The sequence below is a fragment of the Choloepus didactylus genome, chromosome 18, assembly GCF_015220235.1.
Source record: "Choloepus didactylus isolate mChoDid1 chromosome 18, mChoDid1.pri, whole genome shotgun sequence".
In the NCBI taxonomy this organism is placed as follows: Eukaryota; Metazoa; Chordata; class Mammalia; order Pilosa; family Megalonychidae; genus Choloepus; species Choloepus didactylus.
Window position 1 is genome coordinate 1,561,916 of NC_051324.1, and position 12,602 is coordinate 1,574,517.

The following is a 12,602-nucleotide window of genomic DNA, read 5'->3' on the forward strand; positions in this document are numbered from 1 at the left end:
AAGTGTCTCCAAAATCAACCCTAAAAGCCACCCCCTCCAGGGCAGCCCCAGGGTAGCGGAAGGCAGTGCCATCTACCGCCAGTGCCAGGACTTAATCTAGCAAGCACACATGGACACCCAGCCCCGGGCAAGGCTCATCCTGTGCGTGGACAGGTCACCGTGGTGCAGAGGACACCGTGGCTAAAAGGGATTTCTATACCTGGCCCCCGGCCACCCAGGAGACGGCCATGACACAGGATCTCACCATTGTGGATGCCCGTGAACGAGGGTTGTGGGCTCCGGTGACAACAGTGTTTTCGCCTCTGCCACTGGCAGGTGCTTCAGGGCGAGTTCAACAGGCAGTTCGGCATCGGTGCCGCCTGTCCCTCGCCCACCACCTGTGTGGCTGCAGCCAAGCAGCTCGACACTTCTGAGCCCAGCTGTGCAACGAGACCACCAAGGGGCTGCTGAGGCCTAAAGCAGGCAGTGTGTAGTGTGTGGCAGGGCACCCGGCACCAAGCACGTTTTCGTAAATGCCAGCCACTGCCACCACCACTGACCAGCTGACCTCTGCGTCAGGTCATGTTCTCCGTGTATGAAGACACAGTAACAGTGTGAGGCAAGCTGGGCGTGTAGGAAGGCAGGAGTCCCACCCCGGGGCCCTGCACCACCACCCAGCCTCCGCGGCCGTCCCCGTGAGCACCTGTCACTATCTCGTAGCCCAGCTGGGTCAGGGCCTCGGAGAGCGCCTGGCAGTTGGCCACCACCTGGCACTGGTACGCCCGGAACTCCGGCGTCATGGCCTGCTTCAGGGCCACGGCAACACCTGGGGGGGGAGAGACACGTCAGCACGTCAGGACGCAGCCAAGGGTCGGGGCCATCGCTCGTTCCCCTCCACGCTTTCCTGCTTCTCGGGGTCCTGGGGAGGGGGGATGACATTTGTTTTCCCCCCAATGATTTTTTTTAATCCTACAACTGCCTGGCTAAACTTCCAGCCCCTTCCTGAAGAGGCCTCTTCTCCTGGAGCTGACCTGCAGACACGGAGGTTCAGTGCTAGTTAAGTTTACCACCGGCAGGTGGACCCTCACAGCGCTTTCACCCTGACGCGTGCCAGTGACGACCTGGAAGGCCCGTGTGCCCGATTGTTGGGATCTTCAGGTAAGGGGCAGGTGAGGGGCTGGCCCAGTACAGGTGGCACAGCCAGGCCCCACAGGCCCCTCAGGTCAGCTCGAGGGCTGCTACAGAGAGGCAGCAGGGCAGGGGCATCATCAGGAGCTGCGTCGGCTGAAACAAGGGGTCACAGGCCCGGAAGCCCTGTCCCCTGGGCCGCAGAACCTGGCTGCAGAGTTTGGAGGTAAAAGGGGGGCCTAGAAGCAGCCCTGTGGCCCCCGATGCCTCCCCACCCTGAAGGCCTGCAACCCCACTTGACTCCACTGTCCCTAGGTCCCCCTTAAAGCGCTCGAGCAACCCCAAGACACTCACAGCATTCCCGAGGCCGCGTGAACGGCGAGAAGGAATCTGTTTGCAAGTCCTCCCACTGCTGGGTGATCCTGGACCAGGTGCCGGGCTCCCCGGGGTCCCCCACCTAGCGCCCCACCCCCATGGTGGGAAGCACACACCTGTCGGCAAGAGGCCGTCCGGCCTGGACCCTCTCTCCTGGCAGGGCCTGGAGGCAACGCCCGCCCCCATCAAGACAACCTCCTCACTGGCGTGTCCCTTCCCTGCCAGTTCTCAAGGACGGCTCCCCAGACAGTGTATGACTCCGCCCAGGCCTGGCCGCGCCTCAGGGTCGCCCTGCGCGTGCAGGGGCACCATTTCCCGCGGCCCCACCTGACTCCCATCACAGCTCTCCCCCACATTGTTACCAGCGATGGCGTGGTTGTGGGGGCCTCCCTGCAGGCCTGGGAACACGGCCGCATTGATGAGGGGCTCCAGATTGTACAGGATCTCCTTGCCCGTCTTGAGGTCCACGCTGCGTACTCCTGGACCAAGGAGACACCAGTTACACCGTCAGGCTGTCCCCTCTGCGTTTACTTGATTTGGACTCAAATCCAGACTGGCCAGAGCTGCCAGAAAAGCAGAGGCCTTGAGCCCCCACAGTGCGGACAACGCTGCCGAGCGACGGAGCCCTTCCTCCTTGGCAGAAGGACTGGAGTGCTCAGTTCTACCTGTCTCCGCTGACCGCATCGCTGTGCCATTGCTTTCAAAGGTGAAAGCACAAAAATGGCTTCTACTGAGATTATAACGAACAACATGCCTTGGGCTCTATTTCCCTAGGAAGTGTCCAGGAGAGCAGTCTTCCGACAGGACGACTTTGCAGGAAACAAAACTCTTCAGCTTAATACAGGGGAGAAGGTTCCTTTCTGAGAAACACGTGACTACAATAACTCTGTAGAGCTTCCTGTGAGCCAAGAAGCCTTCTGAGCACTTCACATAAAGCTCCCTCATTCACTCCTCACGGTCTGGAGAGGCGGGTACCATGTGACAAGCCCCATCCGGAGGGGAACTGAGGCCCAAGAAGGCCCCAGAACCAGCTCCTGCTCAGTTCAATTAGCGTCAGCTTGTAACGGAGACCCACAGGGCATCTCCCGGGCACGTGGGAAGAGCGCCTCACCACAGACACATCATCGGGTGCCAAAGCCGCACTGGCCCATGGCAGGGGTGGGGAGAAGACTGCTGGGGGAGAAGAGAGCACCCACCGTGGGGGCCCTCTGATGCCCGGTCAGCCCGTCAGCCTCGCTGTGGGCTGAACGATGGCAGGACGCAGGGCTGCTCGTGTGGCTTCCCAGGCAGGGGGCCCCAGGCAGCGGAAACGCCTCACTAAATCCCCAAGGCTGGCGTTAGGGTCTAGACATCGGGGACTTACGGTTTGATTCCGCAAGGCCTCCACCAGGAGACCCACAGCTTGCCAGGCTGCGGGAAGTACCCCCAATCTGCTACCCAGCCCCCGCCTCACCCAGAGCTGCGCTGAGGCCTCCCCTGCCCCCCTTCCTTTCAGACAACGCCTGCCTCTTGGGCTCTGAGACACAGAAGTGAGCACCTGGCAGGGAACGGAACACGCCAGCTGCCCGCGCCCTCCTCCCCAGGACGTGAGTGCACGAGGAGCAGCGAGAGGGGCTCAGGGCTTCCTTCCAAAGTCCTTCCTGCCAAGCCTGACCTTGTTCCTTCCTAAGGGCTCTCCCAGGGATCCCAGCATCTTCCAAGGATGCCAGGTCAGAGCGTTCCCAGCTCTCGAAACCCAAGCAGGACCCCCAAGGAGAAAGGCAGGCAGCGCACGTGGCCCCGCGCAGACCCCACCTTTCCGGTAGAAGATCATGCCGGCCCGGCAGCCACGCAGGGTCTTGTGGGTGGTGGTGGACACCACGTCGCAGTACTCAAAAGGTGAAGGGACCACGCCGGCCGCCACCAGCCCGCTGATGTGGGCCATGTCCGCCAGGAGGTAGGCCCCGTTGTCATCCGCGATCTTGCGCAGACGCGCGTAGTCCAGGTTCCGGGAGTAGCAGCTGGTGCCTGGGGTGGGAAGGTGGCACCGTCAGGCGGAGGCTCCACTTCCTGGCGGACACGCAGAGCGCCCTGACGTGTCCCCTGAAGCCTCTGTGGACAGCAGTGGAGAAAGCCCCCGAGAACCCCCATCTGTGCTGCCAGCAGCTGCTGGGATTTAGGACAGCCCCAGCCTCCACCACCACTGCCAGTCAGATGGGAATTAACATTCCCGAAGGCTTCTCTGCAGACGGCCGTGGACCTTTTTCCACCCAGAACAAACGCTGGTCACAGAAGACATTTGTCCTTCCAGCAGTTACTCCAAGCCTGGAACTCAAAGACGCTTACATGGGGTTCAGCTCCCTACCGGAAGGGGAAATGTGCTCACACCTGGGACACTCAGGTATCCAAGGCAGGAACCGCAACAAGCCACGGCATGGTGGGAAAGTGCAAACATCTTAGTTCTGTACAAGGCCCGGACCACTGCCGAGTGGGGCTGCTTTCACCTGGCTACTCACCGGCAATGATGAGCTTCGGGTGGAAGAGGCGGGCGTTTTCCTCCAGCTGGTCGTAGTTGATGTAGCCCGTGTCGGGGTACACCTGCGGCACAAGGGGGATGGGGGTGGCTCAGCATCTCCCGAGCCACACGTGCCTACTTCCTGCTCTACTTCCTGCTTGGACTTCTGCCAGCTGTCGAGGTGAGATGGCTTCTCCTGCCCACCCCAAGCTGAGACCCACTCCACCATGAAAACTGGGAGGGGACCCCGGCCAGAGCAGAGGCTGGGGGGCCGTGAGCTCGGCCTCGGCGTCCCACCCTGGGTGGAGGAGGCAGCCTTGTTCACGCCCTGCCGTCCTGCCTTGGGGCTCTGCCGCGGGACAAGGAGCCAGAAGACCGCTCCGCACGAAACAGGCACACAGACACCCACCATCGACACACATTTTTCCCAAGTTAGTACAGTACGGCAAGAAAAAGAACTAGAGGCCCTAAGAACTGGGAAAGAAGAAACTACTGGCATTATTGACAGACAACAGGACTGCCTACAAAAGGTTCTAGAGACAGACTATTAGAATTAATATGTGAATTTATCAGTGTCACTGGATATGAGATCAAGAAACAAAAATCAAAGGTGCAGATACATATTAGCAACAAAAATAGAAAATGAGATTTTAATAATAATACCCTTACATTTGTGTCAAACGCCATACAGTACCTAAGAAGGGATATGGTGATGAAAGAGGTACAAAACCTCTACACAAGACAAGAGATATTTAATAATAAATTAAGAAGTGATAGTAATGGAGGCAGCAGGTAAGAGTGCAGGACAGACAAACCGACCGAAGGAACAGCATGGAGAGCCCAGGAAGAGAACCTGAGCATCCGGCCGCTGGAGGATGGCGGTGGGCTCTGTGGGCCGTGGGGGAGGCCTTTCGTAGGAGACCCCTGCCCCCCACCACCACACGCCCCGCTCCAGAGGGCTGCGGCTCTTCATGTGAGAAGGAAGATTTTTTTTTGGCAAATCCATTTCTTAGTAAGTGCAGTTTGTTAAAGTTACGTGAAGTGCAATTAAACAAAGGGAATTACTGTGGGAAGAGCGTCAGGGGTGGGACAGGATCGGTCTGTTCTGGAGCCCCCAGCCTTCCCCAGCACCAGCTGGGGGACAGACGCCCGGTGCTGGGCCATGGGGAGCCGCAGCGCGTAAAGGCTGAAAGACGATCTGCGGTTTGGTTGGTTTCAAGGGTGTGGTTCTTCTCCATCACCTGAACTCGGCAAAGAAATTATCTTCATGAAATACCAATATTTGACCCACAGTAACAAAACAAAACAAAACATAGTCTAAATTTTTTTTAAAGCTCAGTATAGTCTAGTGGTCATCCCGGAGGCTGCTCTCATGCAAGCTTCAGACAGATACTGCAAATTGCCGCAGTATGCCAAGCCCCAACCAAGAGTATTCCTGAAAACCCTGGGCTCCATCTGAAGTGTTACCTGGTAAGTTTACTTTTTCAGAAACTTACAGCCTCCAGATGTCCCCCAGGCCAGATAAGCCCTGACACCCGGATGTTCCAGTCTCTCCAAGAACATGAACCAGTTTCACGCGTCTACCCCATAAGGTCGATGCCCCTTTCCAGAATGAAGAAGCGAAAATGGTCATTGCCCAGACATCCCCGAAGACGGAGGGATCGGCCGCAGGAGAGGGAGGAGGTGTAACCGAGAAATCAGGACTTAACAAGTGACTGACACTGACTCATTCTAGAGGCATTTCCTTTTAGTTTCTAGTGTAGCAGAATAGCCAGAAGGAAAATACCTGAAACTCTTGAACTGTAATCCAGTAGCTTTAATCTCAGATAATGATTGTGTAACTATACAGCTTTTATCATGTGACTATGTGATCATAAAACCATGTGACAGACACTCCCTCTATCCTGTGTGCATAAAAAAAAATAATAGGTTGGGAATATGGGGAAAAAATACCCCTATGTAAATTACGGACAGTAATTAATAGTACTACTTTAATCATCTGTCCTCAATTGTAACTTTAATCTTTCATCAAATGTAACTATTCTTAAAAAAAAAAAATAGAATCACACAAAAAAAGAGCTATCATGAGTTGTAACAAATGTTCCTCACCAATGCAAGTGGTGGTGGTGGGGAGGTGTACGGGAATCGTGTCTTTTATGCATGATTATTCTATAAACCCACAACTTCTCTAATAAAATTTAAAGCATAATGAAGCATAATTACCCCCCAAAATCTATTGCTCACTCCTTCCACATTTTGCTTTTTAATTTTTTTCCTTTTTACATCCTCAAAATTTGACAATAAAGGCGCTGCTAGTACTGATAAGCACTCCCAGCATACGCCAAGGTGCCCTGTCCCTGTCACTGCAGCCCCCGGGACGAGCGGGGGCAGGAGGAGGCAGATGAGGAAAGGCCACTGTCCAGGCCCCAGTGGCCACCCAGAGGGTGGACGAGGCCGGGTCCCGTGGAAAGGAGGTGGGGGGCGGGGGTGGAGGCCAGTCAGGCAGCCCCTCCCGGCCCCCCAAGCCTGGCCGCCCCCATCCCTGCCAGGCTGGTCCCACAGGGTCCCACAGCTCTCGAGGGGTGAGCTGCACGTGCCTCCTGCACCCCGAGGGCCAGGCCCCGGCTGAGGAGAGGTGGGGGTGGCTCCCCAACCTCACCCACCTGGCTGCAGGCTGCACCGTGTGCCCCACAACTGTGCTAACCAGGGACCGGGCAGAGGGAGGGGCTTTGCAGCCCCTGGAGGGGCTCCTCGGTAGCAGAGGATGCTGCCCGTGAGCATGAGAGCTGCCCAGGACCTCCCGAGGTTCCCAAAAACTGGCTGGTCACGACTCTCAGGCCACATTTCTTTCAAACAGTCAAAGCACCGCAGAAACCAGCTGGTACATTCCAAGTCCAAAGACAAAGCGTTTTGTTACTACTGTTAGATGTTTCAAACCCCATCTTCAAGACACCAGGAGCCAAAAACTGCAATCTGCTAGGCTCTCAGTGAAAAGAAGTGAAATGTCACTTACATGGAAAAACCACGTGTGCAATCACCAGAACTGAGACAAAGGCTGAAAAAACACCAATCGATCGAGTGCAACGAAGCCCAGTAAATATGGCACGGAACACTCGCTGAGTTCCCCATGAGAGGAAACTGCTGTGCCCAATGTTCAGCCAAGCACCAGGACGTGCTACCACCTCTTCTCACGCAGCAGGAGATGCAAAACACACCAGGACAGCCCACTTGATGATACAGAGCACGCAGTGCCGGTTCCGGGACCCCACGAGGAACAGGGCAGTAAAGGCGAGTGCCAGCACTGGGCCCGTGACTCAGATCAACTGTTCACCTAGACAGACAGCCCCACCCCGGAATACGAGCCTCGGGCCCCGCACATGCTCGGCAGTGTGGGCGCAGGTTCTGATGGTGCTGGCTCCACCACTGGGCGAGCTGCTGGCCTGGTGCCGGTCAGCCGAGGGCAGCCCGTACGGTGGGGACGGCGAGGTGGGGACAGCGAGGTGAACGCAGCTGCCGCAGCTACGGCGTGTGGCTGGGGTTGGGGGAGGAGGGCAGGGCTGGGCAGCATGGCTCTGGCCTCCCTGGCGGCAGGGGCCGGCCGTCCCTCGGCCGCGGCTGCTGGGGGTGCTGTACTGGCGCTGAGACCAGGGAGCTGGGGGCCCGCAGGGGTTCCCAGCTCTGGCCGCCCCGGTAATTCTGGAGCAGCCGTCACCCCCCGGCGGGGGCCCCCCCACAGCGTCTCCCTAGAGCCTCGGCTTCAGGGCTGCCCAGCTGGGAAAAGGCTCGAGATAAGCCTTTCGCTGCAAGACGCTCAGTGCAGTTTTCAGTAGCCAGAAACGCTGGCTGTAGTCCTGTCGCTACAGCAGCCTTGGCTCATTTCAGGCCTGAAAGCCCTCGCTGGCGTAATTTGCTGTAATTAATCTCAGACGTTTACTTCTGTTCCTGGTTACATTAATGAAAGCGTCCAGCTCTGCTCCAGGGATAGGCTCCCATCCACGGCGGGGCGGGACACCGCAGGGCTCCAGCAGCACCTCCCCTCGGGAGGACAAGGCCAGAGGCCCGCACGGTCAGCAGAGAGAGACGGGCCCTCAGGGTGACAGGGCACGGCGCCCAGACGGAAGGACGCAGGCGGCCCTTACTCGATTTTAAGGAATCCTGTGACTCTTCCTTAGTTTTTTCCTTTTTCTTCTGGTTTCCTTTGGCCCCTTGCCATGTCTTTGTTTCTTTGAACTGTTGTGGCTATAATCACATTCTCACTCCAAACTGGCCTTGGAAACCTTCTCCTCCAACGCCTTACCTGTGCACCTGTAACAAAACCCACCTTCCCACTGCAACACAGAGACTTGTTTCTCTGTCTCACGTGGGGTCAGGCCACTGGAGACGGAGTCACCCGATGGTGACCTGCTCGGCCCCTCCGCCTCCACCCAGCTGCCGCCACAGTGCCTGACCGCCCAAGCCACCACACGGGCCCCTGGAGGTGCCCTCCTTAGGGCAGGGAACAAAAAGGGGTGACATGTGGGGACCTCATCGCCACAGGAACCGAACTACTACTTCCTGGAGGTGCAGCCAAGCCCTGGGAAAACGTTCTAAGGAGCCAGGAGAGATGCGCTCCCACCTTATAGGGCATGGACTCGAAGAAGATGGACGTGGCGGAGATTTTCTTCTTGTCGGTCATGAACCCGTGGGTGAGGTGGCCCCCATCAGGCAGGTCCAGGCCCATGATGCGCCCATGGGGCTCCACCAGGGCAGTGTACACCGCAAAGTTGGCAGGGGAACCTGAAACGGGCCAGCCCAGGACACACCGTTATTTCTGCCCGCAGAGCGCCAGGTGGCACCCTGAGGGCTCGGCCATGAGATGTTCCCCCAGGCGGCCCCTGCACCAACCCCACAAAGGTGAAAGGATGAGGAATTGAGAGAGAGAGAGCACTGCCATGGGACGGGGGCAACAGGGAGAGACACCCACCCCCCGGGGCTCAGCTTAGGTCTGCTCCGGTTTCTGGCCTGCCCCTCTTCGGACATTCCACCCCCTGTGCTCTGGTGAACGTCCGCCCTGTAGGGACTGGCCCAGGGCCAGAAGAGGCCGTTACCTGAGTACGGCTGGACGTTGACGCCCCAGTTCTGGGGGTCAAGGTGGTAGGCCTGCAGCGCTCGCTGCTGGCACAGGAGCTCCAGCTCGTCGATGAACTCAGTGCCACCGTAATACCTGTGGATGCAGGACAGCGGAGACTCAGCCCCACTTGGCCGCTGAACCCGAGCCCCGGGCAGAGGCCAGGAAGGCACAGGAACGGACACCAGGACAGAGAGGAGGGGAGCACTAAAGGGGACTTGCTGATGTAGCTCCTGAACCCGGCAAAGGCAGACCCCGGAGATGCCACGGGGTTGGCTCCACAACTGCGTGAACAGGCAATAAAGTGAGTTGCAAGAATTTGTGGGTCTCCCAATGCATATAAACATTACGTTCACACGGTACGGTAGCCTATGAAGTGTGCCAGAGCATAGATCTAAAAAAAAAACAACGTGCAAACCTTATTTAAGATGTGGCAGACCTCCCCTCTACATGGGACATGACTCCTGGGGATGAGCCTGGACCAGCATCGTGGGATTGAGAACATCTTCTTGACCAAAAGAGGGATGTGAAAAGAAACCAAATAAAGTTTCAGTGGCTGAGAGATTTCAAATGGAGTCAAGAGGTCACTCTGGTGGACATTCTTATGCACTATATAGATAACCCTTTTTAGGTTTTAATATATTGGAATAGCTAGAAGGAAATACCTAAAACTTGAACTCCAACCCAGTAGCCTTGACTCTTGAAGACGATTGTATGACAATGTAGCTTACAACAGGTGACCCTGTGATTGTGAAAACCCTGTGGATCGCACTCCCTTTATCCAGTGTATGGACAGATGAGTAGAAAAATGGGGACAAAAACTAAATGAAAAATAGGGGGGATGGGAGTGTATGGGATGTTTTGGGTGTTCTTTTTGTTTTTTGGAGTAATGAAAATGTTCAAAAATTGACTGGGGTGATGAATGCACAACCATAAGATGGTACTGTGAACAGCTGACTGTACACCACGGATGATTATATGCTATGTGAATATCTCAATAAAACTGAATTTAAAAAAAATGTGGGAGAGACATGAAGTGAGCATCTGCTGCTGAAAAAATGGCGCTGACAGCCTTGGGCAATGCAGGTGGCCACAAACCATTGGTCTGTAGAAAATGCATCTGCAAAGCGCGAGAAAGCCGGGGCACTGGGTCTCAGCCCCCCAGCGATGCCGGCTACGACCCGAGCAAGCCTCTGCTCGGCTATGGGCCGGGGCGTCCCCGCCGAGCTGTGCGCGTTCAACAGGTGAGCAGCACGGCAGGCCAACTGCGTCACAAAAAAGCCGTGATAAAAACACAAACCCCCAAAGCTCCAGAACCTGGTGTTTTAGATTTTTACCAGGAAGTCATTAATGCTAGATCAATATTGTTTCCAAATATTAATTTTGATCACTTGTATTCTAAAGTAAATCTTCATTGTTTAAAAATATGATAATAAAAAGGATAAAAACCATAGGACTCTACAAGACAAACAGTGAACCCTAATTTAAACCATGGACTATGGTAAATAGGACAATAATTAAAATGTGCTTTCATCCATTATAACAAACGTACACACTAGTGCAAGGGGTTAATAATAGGGGGTATATGAGAACTCTGTATTTTCTGCATGACTTTTCTGTAAACCTATAACTTCCCTAAGTTAAAAAAATGGACAGTCGCCTTTTAAAAGAGTTCTTTAAAATGAATACATAATAGAACTAGCTGTACTTTTAATTAGTTTGGGGTTCTTTGTGGCTGGATTCTTATTTACTTTAGGATTTTGTACCTAAATTCACGAAATACTTCTCTGTGACTTTACTTTCTTATAATGTCTTGTTCAGGTTTTGGTTATCAAGGTAGTACTGGCCTCGTAAAAAGAATTAGAAAACGTCTATCTTTGTTTTCTGTGAAAAAGTTTTTAAAGCTTAGACTTATTTCTTCCTAAAATATTTGGAATAAGTGCCGTGCAGCCACCTGTCCCTGGAGTTTCCTTTCGGGGCAGGTTTCTTAGCTCGACTCAGGTACTTGGGGGCTTCACCTCAGGTGGACAAAGCTCACCCCACCCCTGGTGTGACCGGGTGTACACTGACCCTGGTACGTCCACCAAGGCCCGTCACACCAGTTGTTCCTGAATCCCAATTCATTTCTAATGAGCATTTGTTTCAGTTGAGTGATTAAAAATCACAGGACGAGCCTCCCCTGGGTGACGTGGACAGCCCCTTGCAGCCTAACGCGCTCTGCTTCTGTGAGCAGAGGGGCAGGACCCGCGGCGGGAGGGGGCCTCTCCCTGGGGAGGGAATCTGGGCCGCCAGGGCTCGTCTTGCACACGGCATGGGACTCAGGGTCCAGGGGGCAGAGCGAGCCGTCGGGGGGCCACGTGGACCATGATGAGCTGCTGCTCCACGGACAGGCCAGTGGGACCCTGAGCCTGCCACCGCGCTGCCTCCCTGACCCGCCCAAGACCACTGGTTCCTCATCTTTCAAATGGGGGGGGGGGTGACAGGCTGGCTTGGCAGCACAGCCGTGGAATAAAAACAGGGTGCAAGTGTGACCACGCTGGGCCCAGGGCTGAGAACACAGCGCTTCATTCTGCTAAACAGAAGAGACCCTCCACTGCGAGAGGACAATGATTTTATTACTCACTGAGAAAACAATGAGCACTGCCACTTAAATTACAACTTGCCATCAGTTTAAGATATACGTTTCAGAGACAGTGAACTACGAAAAAGGAGCGCTATGGATTGATGAAATTCAATAAATGTTAGCACGCACAGTGGCCCCACGGCTCGGCCTCTAGTGTGTATGCAAAGTCAGTTCTGGGCAAGGAATTCAGAAGCCTGACTTGGGCCTGGGAGACAGACCATGCTCTTCAAATCAACTTCACCTGCAGAAAAGGGTGCCCCCCACCCCCAATCTGGGACCTCACAGAGCAGAAATGCTGCCAGTGATGGAGGCACCACCTCAAACCACAGCAGCCAATTCACGGGCACTGCTGACACCTAACGGGCCAGAAACCCCAGCTCACTCTGTACAGACACAGCATCGCTGGATCCTCTGGGTGGGGGTGAAAAGCCCAGATGCCCTCAAAGATCTCAAAGATCTCAAAGCCCTTCAAGACCCACTAGGAGTGTTGGAACCTCCAAGACAGCTCGGGACTTTGTGTGAGAACATCTGGATTCAAACCCTGGGTCTGCCTCTGGGGCATGACCCGCGTGGCCCTGGGCTGGGTGACGGAGACATCATTTAATTGTAAAGAGTCTCAGCTTCCCCAGCTTTGCAGTGTGGGAAACAGCACGGCCGCCTTGCAGGCTGCTGCGCGGATCACGCAGGATATTCATGGTGGAAACGCCTATGAACTCAAAGCACAACGCAGAAGTTAGTTATAGAAAAAAAGAGGGAAGACTCAAATTAGTAAAATTAGAAATGAAAGTGAAACATTACTACCAATTTTACAGAAATAAAAATAATTACAAGAGAATACTATGAACCACTACATGCCAACAAACTGGATAACCAATACAATAGACAAATTCTTAGAA

The 12,602-nt window shown here is 54.9% G+C and overlaps 1 protein-coding gene across 3 annotated transcripts in view; it reads right to left on the reverse strand.

Moving 5' to 3' along the window:
- Positions 1-12,602, reverse strand: part of SHMT1 (serine hydroxymethyltransferase 1) — a 36,606-nt gene that overhangs the window by 3,708 nt on the left and 20,296 nt on the right. For all 3 annotated transcript variants that reach the window (XM_037808126.1, XM_037808125.1, XM_037808127.1), the window contains exons 4-9: positions 9,064-9,179; positions 8,592-8,752; positions 3,978-4,059; positions 3,277-3,489; positions 1,845-1,961; positions 683-805 (exon numbers count right to left, since the gene is read on the reverse strand). In XM_037808126.1, the coding sequence (XP_037664054.1) occupies positions 683-805; positions 1,845-1,961; positions 3,277-3,489; positions 3,978-4,059; positions 8,592-8,752; positions 9,064-9,179 (812 nt within the window). The remainder of the gene's footprint in view (positions 1-682; positions 806-1,844; positions 1,962-3,276; positions 3,490-3,977; positions 4,060-8,591; positions 8,753-9,063; positions 9,180-12,602) is intronic.